This window comes from Mus caroli, chromosome 9 (assembly GCF_900094665.2).
Source record: "Mus caroli chromosome 9, CAROLI_EIJ_v1.1, whole genome shotgun sequence".
Classification (NCBI taxonomy): domain Eukaryota; kingdom Metazoa; phylum Chordata; class Mammalia; order Rodentia; family Muridae; genus Mus; species Mus caroli.
The window spans coordinates 1,751,161-1,771,574 of NC_034578.1; the positions used below are offsets into that span (position 1 = coordinate 1,751,161).

At 37.6% G+C, this 20,414-nt stretch overlaps 1 protein-coding gene across 3 annotated transcripts in view; it reads left to right on the forward strand.

Moving 5' to 3' along the window:
• The first annotated feature begins 1,291 nt into the window (after positions 1-1,291).
• The window catches only part of LOC110302047 (caspase-12), a 22,619-nt gene continuing 3,496 nt past the window's right edge, over positions 1,292-20,414 (forward strand). The window contains exons 1-11 of one of the 3 annotated variants that reach the window (XM_021172806.2): positions 1,292-1,404; positions 2,489-2,510; positions 3,622-3,873; positions 6,020-6,079; positions 7,191-7,268; positions 9,002-9,096; positions 9,478-9,651; positions 10,437-10,671; positions 11,352-11,501; positions 14,031-14,140; positions 14,498-14,616. In XM_021172806.2, coding sequence (XP_021028465.2) covers positions 1,324-1,404; positions 2,489-2,510; positions 3,622-3,873; positions 6,020-6,079; positions 7,191-7,268; positions 9,002-9,096; positions 9,478-9,651; positions 10,437-10,671; positions 11,352-11,501; positions 14,031-14,140; positions 14,498-14,596 — 1,356 coding nt within the window. In that variant the 5' untranslated portion in view covers positions 1,292-1,323 and the 3' untranslated portion in view covers positions 14,597-14,616. Of the gene's footprint in view, positions 1,405-2,472; positions 2,605-3,621; positions 3,874-6,019; positions 6,080-7,190; positions 7,269-9,001; positions 9,097-9,477; positions 9,652-10,436; positions 10,672-11,351; positions 11,502-14,030; positions 14,141-14,497; positions 14,617-20,414 lie in introns of those variants that run through there. The other 2 variants (XM_029481049.1, XM_029481048.1) reach the window with 2 other exon arrangements.

The following is a 20,414-nucleotide window of genomic DNA, read 5'->3' on the forward strand; positions in this document are numbered from 1 at the left end:
TTCAGTGCAGCTCTGGCTACCTCACAGCAACTCACTGTGGCTGTGCCTATCTCACAGCAACTCACTGTGGCTGTGCCTATCTCACAGCAACTCACTGTGGCTCTGGCTACCTCACAGCAACTCATTGTGTCTCTGCCTATCTCACAGCAACTCACTGTGGCTCTGGATATCATATACGAACTCACTGTGGCTTTGCCTATCTCACAGCAACTCACTGTGTTTCTGCCTATCTCACAGCTACTCATTGTGGCCGTGTCTATCTCACAGGAACTCACTGTGGTTCGATCTTATAGGAACTCAGTGTGGCTCTGACTATATCTCAGGAAGTCACTGTGGTTCTAACTTTCTCTCAGGAAGTCACTGTGGCTCTGGCTGTCTTACAGGATGATGAACTCCCTGTAGCTCTGGCTGTCTTACAGGATAATGATGAACTCATTCTGGTTCTGGGTATCTTACACGGCAGCCCCATTATTAGTCCCATCAGCATTTCATCACTCATAGAGGAGAGTCCCTCCCTGGAGTAAGTACTACTGGCAGCTGAGAGTTGTTTGAAGAGGTGTTGTCAATTTCTTCAGTGGTATGACCACTGCTCAGCTTCTCTGGCTGCATTAAACAACTTTCGACCTATGATCAGGAAAGAAACTAACAAATCACAAGGGGACCTTTATAGAAACAATAGGGACTTGTTGAGCAGTGCTCCAGCAAGAGAGGAAGAGGATAAGTGTAGTAAACAGGGGGTGAAAATAGCTACATTTCCTTCTGTGTAGAACTGTCAAGCAAAATCATTTAAGAAATTATTACCACCATTCAAAAAGGACAAATAATGTAGTGAAGTTCTATATAGAGTACAGGAGTGAGACAAGTTTGTGGGTCCAATTTTCAGTCTAAACTTTTCTACACTGTGTTCATTCACTGAATTGTTTAATGTGTTAATATGACAAACATTTCAAAGGTATAGCCTACCAACTTGATAGTTCTCAACTTGTCAGCCTATATATTTTCACTATAGTGTTTTCAAGGAGCAAGTTGATTGATTTCTAATACAATTGTCTGACACTGGAACTGTGGTAGCATTTTGATAGTACTAAGGGAGTCTTGTGTTGTCTGTGAGGCAAGAATGATTCTGATGGAGTTTTTGGAGTGGACATACTACAGGAGGGTGGGAAGCAGAAAGCGGGCCTACATGTGCTTCCGCTTGTACTGAGGTCTTGAAGAGGTTAAAAAACAGAAAAGGAGAAGTACAACTGAGTGACTACATTCTGCTTCCTCTTCTGCCAAGAAGTGAGGACACTCTCTTTCTCTTGCTGTCAACAAATTTTCTACATGGATGTTCAGATTTCCAAGCCGGAAAAGTCTTTCTGGCTTAGTGAAGACAGGCCTGAAAGTGTACCAAGTTCTTTGAAGGTGAGGTGTTATTCACTCCAATTAACTCCTGTGGGCAGTAAGGCAAAGAAGGCTACTACAAGAAGACAAATGGACGAAGTCAACAGCATTAGAATTGTATTAAGTATTGTATGAGGAAATTAACAATTCGGAAAGAAAGCCTCTACTATGCAGCATCCTGAACCATGAAAGTAAAGTATAAAACAGCATTTTTTTTTGTTTTTTTGTTTTTGTTTTTGTTTTTGTTTTTTGGGTTTTTTTTTTTTTTTTTTTTTTTTTTTTTTTTTTTTTTTTTTTTTTTTTTTTTTGGTTTTTCGAGACAGGGTTTCTCTGTGTAGCCCTGGCTGTCATGGAACTCACTCTGTAGACCAGGCTGGCCTCGAANTCAGAAATCNGCCTGCCTCTGCCTCCCAGGTGCTGGGATTAAAGGCATGTGCCACCACTGCCCGGCTATAAAACAGCATTTCTTCCCATTTTATAAACATTCTTTCCCATTTTATAAACATTTCCCTTATTTAACTTTTACGGCCATTATTTATCCATAAATTTTCAAAAGTTAGAGAAAAAGACTGTCCTGTGCATTTAACATACCACAGTGTACACTGGTGTCTCCAGATTAATAATATCTAAAATTAACAAATAAACCTGCTGACTCAGAAATAGAAACAAGATGACTTACCAGGGTTTTGAATTGGTGGTACCAGCATCAAGGTTTGGCATCTCAGTCAGCATCTCCTTTAGCTGAAGCTCTGCGAATTGACACATTCTGGGTTGACCAAGTGTCACTGTCTCATGGTCTCTTGTCTATGTAAAGGACCATAGAGATGCTAAGAAAAACAACTCAGAGTGCATTTCGAAATTGTGCTAACCATGGACTAGATTGAGAATGAGTTGTGCATGAATATACATTTTCAGTCAAAAAACTTTGTAAAGTCAAGAGAAACTCTGCTTATAATAGCAGAGCCCTGGTTGACTTTCTGGGAAAAGAGCAGGAGAATTTGGCAAGTGGGTGTTTTCAGTGACACAGCACCATTGGTATGTTTCTGGGAAGGAAAGGCAGACTGTTTCTCAGATTGCTTTCGGTTTTGATGCTTTTTATGTCCAGGAATCCTGCACAGCCATGGCGGGTGAGTCCTTTCTTCGTTTCTGCTTGTGTTGAGGAAGTTACATACGGATTTCTGAGAGAAGAGATAACAATGCTTCATCAAAGCAGAGCTGTTTGTAAGTTGAGGGGAGGGAGGCTATGGTAGCACATGTTGAAGCAGAGTGCTTGCAGATACTCTCAAAGGCATTTATACTCAGCATTTACAACTGTGGGAAAGAAAGGAAAATGAATCTCTCTAGACCCCTCCTTTTAGTATTTCCTGTGTTTTAAGTATTGCCTTTGATTCACTGACTAGAGGTTTTCTCCAGCTCTGTGGGTATTTTGTTCTGAGGATGAGAAACTTTACTACCGAACAAAACCTTGCATTTTCTCTTTCTGCTCTGTATCTGAACTACTTTCAGCAGCAAGCCAGGCAGCTAGTTTGATTTCTCTATTTCTACACAGAGCTCTCTAGGACCACTGGCAGTATAAACAAAATCTGGGACATTATAGCTGTAATGTGTTCACGTTATACTATGCTGTGTATGGAATAAAATATCCTTTTAAGATATTTACGCCGGGCGTGGTGGCGCACGCCTTTAATCCCAGCACTCGGGAGGCAGAGGCAGGCGAATTTCTGAGTTCGAGGCCAGCCTGGTCTACAAAGTGAGTGCCAGGACAGCCAGGGCTACACAGAGAAACCCTGTCTCGAAAAAAAAAAAAAAAGATATTTACAATGATGAGCAAAAGTGGAAGGGTCATGAGTGATCTGCAGAAATGTCAGACATCAGGTATCTATGGCTGAATCGCCTGATGGAGATGTTTCTCTTCTCCCCACCTATGTTTCCTTCTGTATAAATGTGATATATGTTGGACAATATAAATGCTCCTGTGGGTTCATAGACAAATTGTCACTCAACTGTCACCTGATTAATTATATTATAATCTCAAAAATGAAGGAAAGGCTTTTATAAAAAGGAAAGCCCATGGGTCCCATCCTTCTGCAGTGAGTATAATTTCCAGGAAGGCCTTACAGGGAGTCCTGTTTATTTATCTATGTGGGCGATTCTTGTCTGTATTTGAATTTGAAAGCTGGTAGTGTAGAAACAGATATTGAAATACCTTTCCCTGTCTAAATGGTATTATTTTTACAGCCAGGAGAACACATGAAAGAGATCCAATCTACAAGATCAAAGGTTTGGCCAAGGACATGCTGGATGGGGTTTTTGATGACCTGGTGGAGAAGAATGTTTTAAATGGAGATGAGTTACTCAAAATAGGGGAGAGTGCGAGTTTCATCCTGAACAAGGCTGAGAATCTGGTTGAGAACTTCTTTGAGAAAACAGACATGGCAGGAAAAATATTTGCTGGCCACATTGCCAATTCCCAGGAACAGCTGAGTTTACGTGAGTAGTTCTGGCCAAAATGCCATCAGCTCCTTCCTTTCTACTTCCTACAAAACTTCTGTGTTTACTTCTGTTCTTAAGGAAATCTGACCTCCCCATATCCCTTAGACTGTTACTTGTCTATTTGTTTAGCAAATGAAAAACACCCAGATTCACCCAAATTAATTTTCTACTTCTGAATATTTTATTTTTCCCTTAACAATTGCACCACTGATTACCCCATGAAATTTACATATTCAATACATTATTGTGTTTCTCTGTCCTAAAACACAGGCATAAGAAGGCAAGCCTCATTGGCTACTTTATTCATGAAACATATTGATCATGTAAGAAATCACACATGTCAGATGGCAGGTACTCATCAAATATCAAGTCATCTTGATTAAGAAAAAGCAGGGGTTCTTTGTTTTGTTTTTATTTTATTTTTATTTCATTGTTTAAAGGTTATTTATTCGTTTAGATTTCAAATGTTGTCCCCTTCCTAGTTTCCCCTCTGCAAGCCTCCCATCCTATCCTCATCCTCCTGCCTCTATAAGGATGCTTCCCATCTATTCACCCACACCCATCTCACTACCCTAGCATCCCCCTATGCTGGGGCATCAAGCCTCCACAGGACCAAGGGCTTCCCCTCCCATTGATGCCAAATAAGGCACTCCTCTGCTACATATGCAGCTAGAGCCATGGGGTTCATCCATGTGTAATCTTTGGCTGATGGTTTAGTTCCTGGGAGCTCTGGGAGGTCTAGTTAGTTGATGTTATTCTTCCTACGGGGCTGCAATCCCCTTCAGCTCCTTCAGTACTTCCTTATCTCTTCCTCTGGGGTCCTTGTGCTCAGTCTGATGGTTGGCTGAGAGCATCCTTATCTGTATTGGTCAGGCTCTGGCAGAGCCCCTCGTGGGACCACTATACTAGTCTCCTGTCAGCAAGTGCTTCTTGGCATCAGCAATAGTGTCTGGGTTTACTGTCTGCAGATAAGATGGATTCCTAAGTGGGGCAGTCTCTAGATGGCTTCAGTCTCTGTCCCACTCTTAATCCCTATATTTTCTTTAAACAGAAGCAATTCTGGGTTAGAACTTTTGAGAAGGGTAGGTGGCCACATCTCTCAACTGGGGGCTGTACCTATCTATTGACTATGGTCTCCATGGGTTCTATCTCCCCTGTGTTTGGTATTTCAGCTAATGTTATCCCCACTGGGTCTTGGGAACCTCTTGTTTCCCTGGCATCTGGAACTTTCTAGTGCCTACCCCCAATTGCCCAACCTCCACTGCTACACATATACATTCAATCTCCTGATCCTCTGTACATCTCCCCTGTCTCCTCCCACACCTGATCCTGAACCCCTCCCTCTTTTATTGTGATCCAAGCTTCTGGTCATATCATGGAGATTGTAGACTCATTCTCAGATTTGAAGGAGGGAGTGGAGAAGGCCACTCTGTCCTCTTAGATGTAGCTCAATTCCTGAGATGAAAATCTCTTTGCTTTAATTCCTTCTGGAAAAAAATAAAACAAAACAAAATAAACAAACAAAAATCCCTAAATATGAAGTTTAATGGATTATTAATTTATTTCTAAAAACAGCAAGTATTTTAAATTTTTTGTATGTAGTTGTCTCATTCATGTCTCAGGTTTTCTATTTTGATAGCACAGCATCAATCACTGAAGAACAGTGGGTGTTTATGTACTGCATTAAATATTTAGCACAAGGTAGCAAGTGGTCCTTGGTCTGCAGTCCCATCATTCTACCCCAGCAAGTAATAAAGAAATGTGTATCTTAAATTCTTGGCATTTTTGTCTGCTTTATTTTTGTTGTATAAAGAACAACTTTAATACAGTCAAGTATATCTTTGTTCTCAGATAAATAAATGCAATTACAAGGAAACAGACTCTGGGTACAGACTTTGTCTACATCTTTATTTATACAAGTATCACAGAAAAGTTCTTGTTTCATAGAATGTGTGCCTTTAGTTTTTATTTGGAAAAGGCTAGCATGCTTATAAACAAAACTGAAGCTTGTCAACCAGATGGAACATCTGTTTCAAAGAGCAACATGGGTATTTCCTTAGTGCTTGAGAGAGTTTTTCATGTATAAATGTACTAGAAGTTTTGTTATATTGCCCCCCAAAATCTGCTGTTAATATTGTTTCAGAATTTTCTAATGATGAAGATGATGGACCTCAGAAGATATGTACACCTTCTTCTCCATCAGGTAATTATGCATTATGCAGCAGACTGCCACAGTATCCATTTGATCTCTATTTTTAATGTCCTAGGAAAGACTCAGGGAACTGTAGTATTCTACATTCTCATTCTCAGAAGGGACAGCAGTATATAACTTCTGAGTGAAGTAGAGTCACTTGACACTGGAGACATAGCCAGTGATTGCTCATATCCAGGGGATGTCCACTCAGCCCTGAGCAAATGGACAACAGAGTTTGGATTCAGGGATCACAAGTAATAACACAATATAAAAAAATAAAAGGAGGACATAACACTAGAGGGATGAGGAATGGGGAAACAAGCAGGAGTTTAAAATAGATTTTATAAAACCTGAAAATTGTAAGGGGAAAACACCAAATCCACAATTGTTCAGTTACGCTGTCCTTTGGGGTGCACCTGAGACTTGCCAACCAGCTACCTCACCCTAGGTAGAGATTTGACAGAGCAGCCCCTGCCAGGCTCCTGGGGTTCTTTGTATAGGAGACATGAGGTGCTCCCAGGGGTAAGAGAGTGGCCATTATACACTGGTAGAAAGAATACCGTTCATGGGAAGGAACAAAGGTAGGTAAGGCCCTAAATCATGTGAATGGGGTCACAAGTTTAGTGTAGATTGAAAAGGATGTTTTTTCAACTTATATCACACCTAAGAAACAGGAAAAACATGAACTTTTTGTTAACTCTCTTAACTGTAAACAGAACCTTTAGCTTTCAAAGCATACTTTTCCTGTTTCAGTCTGAATGGTAGTAGATTGTCATGCTCACAATTCTGTATGTCAGCATATGGAACTTTCAAAAACATAAACAAACAAGAAAATATCTTTGAAACAGAATACTGATTCTCCTTTTTGTTGTCTACTCTGGACTCTGAAAATGAAATTAAAGACAGCAAAGATGAGGGACAAGCTTTATTAAAGCAAACATCATCTTTATCTCTGATGGGTAATTGCACAAAAACCCCTGTTTCATGAGTCTTGCTTATCACTGAGGAATGGGGTCAAAAGTTCCCTGAAATTACTTCACGGAGTCTCAGAAACTCTGGAGTGTTTTTACCCTCGACCACTAGAAAGTCCTTCAAATCCTGGTTCTCAACTTCTCTTCAGAATCCAAGAGAAAAGTAGAGGATGATGAAATGGAGGTAAATGCTGGATTGGCCCATGAATCACATCTAATGCTGACAGGTAATGTTTATTCCAGAGCTTATGCTGATGTCATTTGAGAGAAAGTAGATTTTCAAAGCTTTCTGGGGTTGTGGGACTAGGGCCACAACAGGGCCAAACAGCAGGCCGCTACTATCGCTGACATATGCTGTAATAGCCCAGGTTTTTAAATGATGTTAATAATATCTTTAAATTTATAAAATAGTTATGGTTTTGGAAATTAGTAGCACAAGCAAGATGTAGTTAAGCTTGTGTGTATACTGTTTAAATTTTATATGTAATTATATAAAAAATACCTAACATGGTATGAGTCACATATGAACTACTGAGGCTTATTAAGGAATTACATTTGTCTAGAAACAATAGTGATAGTGTTTTAGGAATGTTATATTTTCAGAAGTTCTGACAAACTAAGGAAGAAAACCTATGTTTTTTTTTTAATGTTTGTATGTCTGTACCATACATTAAATGGAATATTGAATTTCTGTTCTTAATATTTGGTTTATATAGCAGTAAGAATGGTAGATCAAAACTCCCTCACTAAAACTGAATGTATTACTTAGTGAGTGGTGATATACAATAAACATGTAAGAAGTAATGTGAATTCATCTAACAGATAAAAGAAAGTGAGTTAGACTAGAGAAAGCAATTGCGTATGTAAGGATGGGTTGAGGATTAAGAAGCAAAGGAAAGGTATACGCTCAAATGTTTAGCCAATCACAATGAGGAGATATGTTAGAATATACCTCCAAGGTGAAAAGGAAATTTGTGCAAAACTGTTGAGCAAAACTAGAGGCCAGGATACACCTGAAACAGGAATGACCTTGCCATATTACAAGTCCATATGTAAGGTCATAACCTGACAGGGAAGTAAGAAATTAGATTTGAAATAAGAAAAGCTGCTAAGTTCAGAGTCAGAGATATATGATGCCTCAACCTTCTTCTTAGTGAAAAATGAGTCTACTATAGTAAACATGTATATGAATATGTGCTCATTTCTGTGCATGCAGGCGTGCACATTTGTGCGAATGTGTGCATACATGTATGCATGTGTGTGCATGTGTGTATGTGTGTTTGTATGTGTGTGCTTATGAATGTATGCATAGGTGTGTGTGTGTGTGTGTGTGTGTGTGTGTGCATGTGGACATGCATATGTGTGTTGGGGTGGGGGTGTTTCTCTCAAAAATGCCTTCATTGATAGTTGTCATTCCCTAAAAATTTGGTCAAATATAGACCCACTCATCAGCCCAGTCATTTATGAGAGTTATCCAACACCAAACACTGGACTGTGTTCCAAGAATTGCATATCTTAAAATAGAAAAAAAAACAAGATAACAGATTTGTGGATAGAGCCAAACATTAAACTGATGTGGGCTTTCCTTCACTGGAATGACCTGAAAGGCTATCCAAGGGTAAAAAATTAAAATATCAATTGCTTGTTGAAGTCTACTAAATGAAGTTTAACTTCCTTACAAAGTTTAGATCCCTACATTTATGTGATTCTAATGTGTTGAACTTGAAAGACTAGATAATGTTGCAAACACCAGAAAAGCACAAAAATGTCAGTAATAAACAGAAAACAAAAAAGAGAAAAAAATCAAGATTTTTGCTTCAGTTGTTTATATATGAATTCGTTTTTACCTTTCATTAGTTTTCAGAGGAGCACCTGTGAGCACTCCAAAATGATGAACTCGGGGATGTGACATGTGTATGTATGACTTATGGGACAGTGTCAGTTCTGTTTTCTCTTTCAGCTCCTCATAGAATCCAGAGCTCAGAAGTCCAAGATAAACTGAAGCTTTGTCCTCGTGATCAGTTTTGTAAGATAAAGACAGAAAGGGCAAAAGAGGTGATGAGCTTTGGAAGCAGGGGCCTGGAGTTAGCCCTTTCAGGCTACACATACAGATTCCTTCAGATCTGACAAAGGAAAATGAACTTCATCTAATCAAGTGGTGCTCATCCTATATTTTTCCCATTTTTAAATTTTATCTCAAATTATGTCCTCAAATCCACCCCACCATATAATCCAAGTCATGTCACTAGTCAAAAATTAATATATATTCAGGCCCCAATATATGTTTTCAGTCTCACATTCTATCATTTCATCAGCAGAGCATAGCTCCATCAGCAACATTCTGTTGTTCACTATTACTATTTTCATCTGCACTGTATTGATTTTAGAGGTATGGGGAGGTCCCTTTCTTAAATCTTCTGTGTCTGTTAACTGCAGATATATCCAGTGATGGAGAAGGAGGGGCGAACACGTCTGGCTCTCATCATCTGCAACAAAAAGTTTGACTACCTTTTTGATAGAGATAATGCTGATACTGACATTTTGAACATGCAAGAACTACTTGAAAATCTTGGATACTCTGTGGTGTTAAAGGAAAACCTTACAGCTCAGGTAATTTTCCCAGAGATTGGGGCAACCTTCTTTGTCCTTTTGTCAAACTCTCTTTGTGTAGCAACCAGAAGAAATTATATTTGCTTCAGAGCAGGATTCCTGAGTTTCGACCTTCTCCAAAATGTAGTTTCATAGAAATTATTCACAGAATGCCTTGTAACATTATTTTAACAAAACAGGTGCATTTCTTAAGTGTTAGTCTGCATGTGTCCATTAACTGGTATTCTAAGAGTGACATGAACTCTGAGCCTTGAAATTTGCATGACCTAGAGAATAAACACATAAGATTTAACAATATCAGAACAAAATGCCTAATTATTGAAAGTTAAACAAAGGTTGTGATCTCAGTTCTGTTCAAAGCAACCTGGGCAGATTTGATGAAACTATGTAAAACTTGATATTGTTTGATGTGAAAAATTTCACATTTCTAATTTTTTTAACATAAACTTCTTTGTGTACCACTTCTTTCAATGTGAATTTTCCAAAACCTAATTGTAATAAAGTTAGTTTCTATTACATTCCATCTCTATAGTCTTTAGAAGTCCAAGATTCTCCTTAAAACCATAGGAATGAAAACTATGTTTAAAAAACAAGCAAACAAACAAAAACCAAAAAACTAATGTTCATACTATTTTCTGATCTCATGTAAAAATATTACTTATCTTACTTCTTTGCCTGAATTTCTTGACTCCTAGAATTTATTTAGTTTTTGTGAACTTCCTTTGTTACTCAGATGCAAACTTTATTTGGAGAATTCATTGGATTTGACTCTAGAGTCTTTTTAGGAAATGGAGACAGAGTTAATGCAGTTTGCTGGCCGTCCAGAGCACCAGTCCTCCGACAGCACATTCCTGGTGTTTATGTCCCATGGCATCCTGGAAGGAATCTGTGGGGTGAAGCACCGAAACAAAAATCCAGATGTTCTTCATGATGACACTATCTTCAAAATTTTCAACAACTCTAACTGTCAGAGTCTGAGAAACAAGCCCAAGATTCTCATCATGCAGGCCTGCAGAGGCAGTGAGTCAGAGTCAGGGCTCGAGCATGTGGTTCTAAACTTTCCTCTATGAGTCTGGCATGCTCCAGTAGACGGGGTGGGGTGACATTTTAGTACTACTGGTGTGTCCAGGCCAAAAGAAACTACCTTATGTCTTACATTTTAAAGAAACAATGAATATCGTGGGATAATAAGAAATGTCCCAGTCATTTATCAATATGGTGGGTGTTGTATTGTTCTTGTTCATTGGGACTTTTATAATATATTTTTGAGGCCAGGGAGATGGCTTAGTGAGTAAGAGTGTTCACTGTGCAAGAACAAACCCCAAGAACCTATGTGAAAAGGCAGGCATAGCATGTCTTCAGATAACTTCAGGACCATAGATGGTAGAGACAGGCAGAATACTGATGCTTTGCTAGCAGGTAAGCTCCAAACTCACTGAGAAATTCTGTCAAAAGAATAAGATGAAGAAAGATAGAGCAAAATTATTTTTCCTTTAGCCTCTGAGTGTGCACAAGGACATGGAGACCTTGCACACATATATGTATTTGCTTTACACACATGCAACATTTGCACATAAGTATTTGCATTTTCAATAAAATCATAATTCAATGTACCAAATAAGGTACATAATGGCATTTGTTATATTTTATGGAAGAATATGAGCATGTTACATTTGTTTAAGAAGTGTCATCTCTCCTAGGATATAATGGAACTATTTGGGTATCCACCAGCAAAGGGATAGCCACTGCTGATACAGATGAGGAGCGTGTGTTGAGCAGTAAATGGAATAATAGTATAACAAAGGCCCATGTGGAGACAGATTTCATTGCTTTCAAATCTTCTACCCCACGTAAGTGACTTCAGATGGCCTGATTTCATTTGTATTAGTTGTTAGCCTGAGATAATATATTTTCAGTAAACAATCTATGTCTAATTATTGGGACATTTTCAGTGATAGAAATATTTAAAGTATTTGGGTTTTCATAATTAGATTTTCTTAGAAATGATTAATGTAGACAGGTAGTTTTAGGAAATCCAAAATTCAGATATTTTCATTATAAAAAATGAATGCTATTTCATTTTGGTTTTCTTTTTAAACATGTTAGTGACAGTTTGATGCATAACCTATAATTTCACAAAACTCTACCTGTGAAAAATCCTAGGCCTAGGCATGTACTGTGGAAACTCTTAGCCTATTATTTTAATCTAATTTTTAGAAATTAGTTAGCAATGAAATGTCTGCCTTCATATTACTGTAGCCAAAAAATGGTTAATGATCTCCCTAAAACAGAGAAACTACAGTAAAGGTGACATATAACCTTTCTAGTAAATCATGGTGCTGTATCTGCTGCTGCTGAATGGCTGTGTGTGAGCTAAGAGAGATTACAGGACTCTTCAAGTATAGACCAGAGAGGGAAAACTGAACTAAAGAGTGGCCACCCATACCTAGATAAAGCACACTTTTATTTGTTTTTAGGTGTTGCAATTTTAATGAGATTTTATTTAAATTATATACTTTTACTGAAAAAAGGAACTAAAATTTATATGTAATCTGCTAAGAACACTAAAGATGTTTTTACTGGTGTAAATAAAGTATAGTATGCAAAATTATTTCATTCCTATTGCTCATGTAAAATGTTGTGCTATAGTTGTGCTAATGAAACACATACTACACAATAAAAACAGATGTGGACCCTGACTTTTCTGGGCCAATTCTCATGGTCATGAGGCAGACATTAACTGGAGGGAAAACACAGCATGCTATAACAGAAATAGTAATAGTCATTTTTATTAAGTATTATAAAGAAATATGGGGCTCACAGCATATAAAGGTTACCCACTTCAAGGAAAAAGGCCATATTCCTCATTGTACAATCATAGTGCATGGAAGACCTCGGAAATAGAAAAGCTTGTAAGAAAAGACAAAGTCCCTTAAGCACTGAATCATGAGAGAAGCCAGATAAGGCAAGTTCTTACATGAACTTTCATGGTAGTAACTTTGGAGAAATTTAAACAATGAAATGATGCAAATTTGACTGTTAAATAAAATTATTGAAACACAGTATAGTAAGAGTAGCTGCAGCAAAGCTGGTCAGACTGCTATTGCATAACTGAGACACAGAGATGATAATGATAACACGGAGTGAGGCAAGTCATTGGCTCCAGTAACTAGTACATGAAATTAACATGACTCATTGTTTTTGTTGATTTGACTGGGAAGAGAGAGGGAACACGGAGGTGATTCATTATCTAAAAGATTACTACAGTAAAACTATTTAAGTAGGATGTTTTATTTTCCAAAGACTACACTATATTATTTCATGCCATGTTAAAATTATATTTAGCAGAAACCTATATGGAAGGAAGAACTACAAATATTCTATGTTATAAATTAAAATGTCTACAAAAGTTTTTAAGTGACTGTTTTAAAGTGGAGAGGGGGGAGATTCTGCCAGAGAGTTTGTGATGACACTGGCATAGCTAAAAGCGAAATGATGGATTAAGAGTTGAGCAATTGTTGATTTCTAGAAGATATCTGCCTTAAAGGTTGAGTTTGGGGATTTACAATTGCCAAAACAACATTTCTCCATGCTAAGGACAGATGGAAACAACAGAAAATTGAGAATAGAGTTAGAAAATTTCTTAGAATGAGGTTGGAAAAAAATACTCTTAAAAATGAAAGCTAAATGAATGAATTTCAGAGTTATCAGTAAGGCTATCAGAGCTACCAACAAGTTCTAACGTGAATGATAGGCCACAAGTAGGTGAGGCTTGATAAATGAAATTGATTTAGGGATTTGGAAATGTTGGGTGGCAGGGGGCAGGAGACAGGGGGTAGTCCTGTTTTGTGAAATTCATATAAGATCTAGGAGGAAAAGCCAGATACTCGTAGTCTTGTGAAAAGGAGCTGCCAAGGAAGGAAAGCTTTAAATCTAGAAGAAATGTTGGCAGCTCGATGCCAGTTAAGTGACAGTTAGAGAACTGTTTCTCTGTGTTTTAACAAGAGAAACTTAGTTCAAAGGACAGAGAAATGGTCTTCTTAAATAGGGAGAAAAAGTGTGCAGAAAAATTATAGCAGAGCAGCAAGGACTGGTAATGGAAGAGAGTTTTTCTTTACCATGAAGTCGTTCCTAGAAGGGCTCTGTAATCTTCCACAGGACTTGCTTGCTGTAGGCTGTAACATTGGGTTCACCTATTAAAAATCCCCTGTGGTTTTATGACAGAAGATCCTCACAGGTTCTCCATGTGTCTTTTATGGAGGTCTTTGCTTCACTCTCCTTTGGCCTCCTTTCTTCTGTGAAGCACCCAATCATACTTAGTTCCTAAATGTCATGCCCAGAGTCTTCATTTTTCATCATTTCCATGTCTTTATTTGCAGATAATATTTCTTGGAAGGTAGGCAAGACTGGTTCTCTCTTCATTTTCAAACTCATTGACTGCTTCAAAAAGTACTGTTGGTGTTATCATTTGGAGGAAATTTTTCGAAAGGTAAGGGTTTGATTTTGTTCTTCTATGTCCACTAAAACTGTCATTATGCTAAGATGCATAAACAGTTCTATTCTGATTATACTTAACAGATGATTTATTTAAAGAACAAATTTTTAGAATACCACATACAAGCAATACATGTATTTCTAAAGCCCTCTGATTTTCAGACTCTTGAGCAGTCACTTTTCATAAGTTCCTAAGTCATTCTGCCTGCATTATATCCAAGCTTTCCTGTTACATGGTTACCCTACACAGCTACATTCCTAATATACAAAACTTTTGTTGTTGTTGTCATGTAGAACAGCAAAAGAAGTTTCCTTCTTAGAAGATCTCTAAGGACTTTATTTGCCATTGCAGGTTCAACACTCATTTGAGGTCCCAGGTGAACTGACCCAGATGCCCACTATTGAGAGAGTATCCATGACACGCTATTTCTACCTTTTTCCTGGGAATTAACACAGGCAACTCTCATGCAGGTAAATGTATGTAAGGAGTGGATTTGGGAACCCATTTACAGTATGAGCATAAAATCTGAATAGGCTAGAGAATGATGGTGCCATGCCAGATTCCTGTTACTGAGGATATTCATTAATGAAGCTGAGGAAAATCTTGGTTTTATTTGCTTTCATTGTAGTATACTAATTTCATAAGAAAGTATTAGTCATTTAGTAGCCAAGTAGAAACCCACTGAGAATTAGAGTCTTCTGTCTGGAACTTAATCAGTGAAGAAAAATATTTGATTTTGATGAAAGTACAACCCTCTCTAATTGGAAATACCATGCACAGAATTTATCTCTTATGAAGAATGCATTTTGCTGAACCATATACTTTGTGCTCGTGATAAGCATTGTCTGAGCCACATGTAAATGAGAAGACATTGCCCAAACTGTGCTGAGGAGCCTGGGTCTGCTAACCACTTGCACCTGGGGATTCATGCAGACCACATCCTTTTTATAGATATATTTTAACTGCAGAGACCATTCTAGTTTTATCTTAAATTCAGTACTGTGGAGATCCATTCACTTGCTACCTTTTGAAAGTGAAAGAATTATAACAAAAGAGTACTTGTAAGAGACCTATGTTTCCACAGTGAAGTTTTAAACAAAACTTTTTATCTATTTACTTTCTACAAATATCAGGATCAAAACTACAATTGTAACTGGACCGATAAACAAATAAATCCTGAGAAACCGAGTTTCTCATTTTATAATATTAAATCATGCTCATTACAAAGCAAATATAAAAGCCATATTTTTAAAAATAATAAATAATCACTGACAACATTTTTTGAAAACCCTGTTTGTAAAGATGTTCACTTGGAATGAATTCTACCTGTTATGGTTTTTCTTAGAGCCTTTGATAATGGGTACAGTTTTGATTCTCATGATGTCTGTGAAGAATGCACAGCCTACTATTGACTCTAACTTTACCTTTAAAGTTGTTGATTACTAATTCATATACAACCTTTTTTAAGGATATTTTCTTTATTTACATTTCAAATATTATTCCATTTCCTGGTTTTCCCCCAGTAATCCCCGATACCATCCCCCCTTTTCCTGCTTCTATGAGTATGTTCCCCCAAACACCCACACACCCCCACCTTCTCACCATCAAATTTTCCTAAACTCAGGCATCCATCAAGCCTTCACAAGAAAAAGGGCTTCTCCTCCCATTGATGCCTGACATGGCTATCCTCTGCTTCACATGCAGCTGAACCCTGGGTCACTCCATGTGTACTCTTTGGTTGTTGTCTTCCTCCCTGGGAACTCGGGGGTGGGGGGCAGGTATTGGTTGATATTGTTCTTCCTATGCAGTTGCAAATCCCTTTTAGCTCCTTCAGTCCTTTCTCCATTGGGGACCCTGTGCTCACTCCAATGGTTGGCTGCAAGCACCAGCCTCTGTATTAGTCAGGCTCTGGCAGAGTCTTTCAGGAGACAGCTATATCAGGCCTCTGTCAGCAGTCACTTCTTGGCATCCACAATAGTAACTGGGTTTGTTCCACTTTCTAAGAAGGACTGAAGCACCCACACTTTGGTCTTCCTTCTTCTTGAGCTTTATGTGGTCTGTGAATTGTATCTTAGGTATTCAGAGATTTTGAGCTAATACAAACTTATTGGTGAGTGCATACCACCTATGTTCTTTTGTGATTGAGTTGCCACACTCAGGATGATATTTTCTAGTTCCATCCATTTGCCTAATAGTTATATGTATTCATTGGTTTTAATAGATGTGAAGTACAACGTTGTGTAAATATACCACATTTTCTGTATCCATTCCTCTAGTGAAGGACATCTGGGTTTTTCCAGCTTCTAGGTTGTATAAATAAGGCTGCTATAAACATAATGGAGCATGTGTACTTGATGGAGAATCTTTTGGACATATTCCCCAAAGTGATATAGCTGGGTCTTCAGGCAGTGCTATGTCAAACTTTCTGAGAAACCACCAGACAGATTTCCACAGTGGTAGGAACAGATTGCAATCCCACCAGCAATGTTCATCATTCTCCATATTCTCACCAGTATCTACTGTCACCTGAGTTTTTAATCCTAACTATTTTGACTGGTGTGAGGTGGAATCTCACGGTTGTTTGATTTGCATTTCTCTGATGACTAAGGATGTTGAACATTTCTTTAGCTGCTTCTCAGCTCTTTAATATTACTCAGTTGAATTTTTGTTGTTGTTGTTTTGGTTTTGGTTTTTTTCGAGACAGGGTTTCGATGTATAGCCCTGGCAATCTTGGAATTCACTTTGCAGACTAGGCTGGCCTCAAACTCAGAAATCCACCTGCTTCTGCCTCCCAAATGCTGGGATTAAAGGTGTGCGCCATCACCACCCAGCAAAAACTTTTTGTTTAGCTCTGTACCCTATTTTTAATAGGGTTATTTGATTCTCTAGAATCTAACTTCTTGAGTTCTTTGTATGTATTAGCCCTCTATCAGATGTAGGATAAGAAAAGTTCTTTTGCCAACAGTTGGTTACTCATTTGTCCTATTGACAGTGCCCTTTGCCTTCCAGAAGCTTTGCAATTTTATGAGGACCCATTTGCTGATTTTTGACCTTAGAGCATAAGTCATTGGTGTTTTGTTCAGGAATTTTTTCAAGGCTCTTCCCCAATTTCTCTTCTATTAGTTTCATGTTCGTGTTATTATGTGAATGCCCTTGATCCACTTGGACTTGAGCTTTATACAAGGAGATAATAACTGATCAATTTGCATTCTTCTACATTCTGACATCTAGTTGAACCAGCACCACTTGGTGAAAATTCTGTCTTTTTTCCACTGAATGGTTTTAGCTCCTTTGTGACCAACTGACCACAGGGTGTGAGTTCATTTCTAGGTCTTCTATGCTATTCCATGAATCTTCTTGCCTGTCACTGTACTAGTAACATACAGTTTTTATAAGTATTATAACTATTGCTCTGTAATACAGATGATTGAGATAAGGGAAGTGATTCCTCCAGAAGTTGTTTTATTTTTGAGAATAGTTTTTGCTATCCTGGGTTTTTTTGTTATAGCAAATGAATTTGCAAATTGTTCTTTGTAACTCTATGAAGATTTGAGTTGAAATTATGATAGACAGTGCATTGAATCTATAGATTGCTTTTGGCAAGAAGACCATATTAATCCTGCCAATCCATGAGCATGAGAGATCTTTCCATCTTCTGAGATCTTCTTTGATTTCTTTCTTCAAAGACTTGAAGTTCTTATCATACTGATCTTTCACTTGTTTGGTTAGAGTCACAACAAGTTATTCTATATTATTTGTGACTATTGTAAAGGGTGTCATTTCCATAATTTCTTTCTCAGCCTTTTTATCTTTTGGGTATAGGAAGGCTACTGATTGGTTTGAGTTAATTTTATTTATTTATTTATTTATTTATTTATTTATTTATTTATTTATTTATTTATTTATTTCAAGGCAGGGTTTCTCTGTGTAGCTCTGGCTGTCCTGGAACTCACTCTATAGACCAGGCTAGCCTTGAACTCAGAAATCCACCTGCCTCTGCCTCTCAAGTGCTGGGATTAAACGCGTGCGCCACCTCTGCCCGGCTTGAGTTAATTTTATATCTAGCCAGATTGCTGAAGTTGTTTATCAGGTTTAGAAGTTCTTTGGTGGAATTTTGTGGGTCACTTATATATACTCCCATATCATCTGCAGATAATGATATTTTGGTATTCTTCCGTTCCAATTTCTATCCCTTTTATCTCCATTTGTTTTCTAGTTGCTCTAGCTAGAATTTCAAGTACTAAAATGAATAGATGGGGAGAAAGTGAGCGGCCTTGTCTAGTCCCTGATTTTAGTGGGATTGCTTCAAGTTTCTCTCCATTTAGTTTGATGCTGGCTGCTGGTTTGCTGTATATTGCTGTTACTATGTTTAGTTATGGGTCTCAAATTCCTGATCTTTCCAAGATTTTTAACATGAAGGGATGTTGAGTTTTGTCAAATACAGTATGTACTAGTACATGTAATAAAATGATCATGTAGGGTTTTTTGCCTTGAGTTTGTTTCTGTAGTGGATTATGTTGATTGATTTCCACATATTGAACCATACCTGCATCGCTGAGATGAAGCCTACTGGATCATGGTGTATGATCGTTTTGATGTGTTCTTGGATTCGGTTTACAAGAATTTTATTGAATATTTTTGTATTGATGTTCATAAGGTTAATTGGTCTAAAGTTCTCCTTCTTTGTTGGGTCTTTGTATGGTTTAGTTATAAATGTAACTGGCTTCTTAGAATGAATTGGGTAGTGTTCCTTCTATTTCTATTTTGTGAAATAGTTTAAAGAGTATTGGCATTAGGTCTTCTTTGAAGGTATGATAGAATTTTGCACTAAATCCATTTGATCCTGGAAATATTTTTGGTTGGGAGACTTTTAATGACTGCTTTTATTTCTTTAGGGTTTATGGGAGTATTTAGATGCTTTATCTGATTAGATTTTACCTTGAGACCTTATATCTATCCAGAAATTTGTCCTTTTCATCCAGATTTTCCAATTTGGTTGAGTTTAAGCTTTTGTAGTAGGATCTGATTTTTTGTTTGTTTGTTTGTTTTTAATTTCCTTGGTTTCTGTTGTTGTCTCACCCTTTTCATTTTTGATTTTGTTATTTTGGATACTCCCTTTGTGCCCTCCAATTATTCTGGCTAAGGGCTTATCTATCTAGTTGATTTTCTCAAAGAACCAGCTTCTCGTTTTGGAAATTCTTTGTATAGTTCTTTTTGTTTCTACTTGTTTGTTTTATTTCAGCCCTGAGTTTTATTATTTCCTGCTGTCTACTCCTCTTGGGTTTATTTGCTTCTTTTTGTTCCAGATCTTTCAAGTGTGCTGTCAAGCTGAGAGTGTATACTTTCTCCAGTTTCTTTTTGTCGACACTTAGAGCTATGAGTTTTCCTCTTAGCACTGCTTTCATTGTGTCCCATATGTTTGTGTATGATGTGCCTTCATTTTCATTAAATTCTAAAAAGTCTTCAATTTTTTTCTTTATTTCTTCTTGTGCATACTATCATTGAGTAGAGTGTTCTTCAGCTTCCGTGTATATGTGGGCCTACCAGTATTTTTGTTGTTATAGAAGACCAGCCTCAGTTCATGGTGATCTGTTATTTCAATCAATCTTCTTTTATTTGTTGAGGCTTATTTTGTGACCAATTACATGGTCAATTTTGGAGAAAGTACCATGAGGTACTGAGAAGAATGTATATTATTTTGTTTTAGGATAAAATGTTCTATAAATATCTATTAAATCCATTTGGTTCATAACTTGTGTTAGTTTCACTGTGTCTCTGTTTAGTTTCTGTTTCCATGATCTGTCTATTGTTGAGGACCTGGTGTTGAAATCTCCCACTATTATTGTGTGAGATGCAAGGTGTTCTTTGAGCATTAATAAAGTTTCATGAATGTAGGTGTCCTTGCACTTGGAGCATAGATGTTCAGAACTGAGAATTCTTCTTGGTAGATTTTTTTCTTTGATGAATTTGAAATGTCATTTCTTACATTTTTTTTGATAATTTTTGGCTGAAAGTCAATTTTATTTCATATTAGAATGACTACTTCAGCTTATTTCTTGGATCATTTTTCTTAGAAAAATTTTTCCAGTCTTTTACTCTGAGTGTCTGTCTTTGTCACTGAGGTGCATTTTCTGTATGCAACAAAATGCTGGGTTCTGTTTGCATATCCTGTATTGGGGCATATAAAGTTTGCAAGTCCAATGGGCCTCTCTTTCCAGTAATGGCAGACTAAGCCATCTTTCGATACATATGCAGCTAGAGTCAAGAG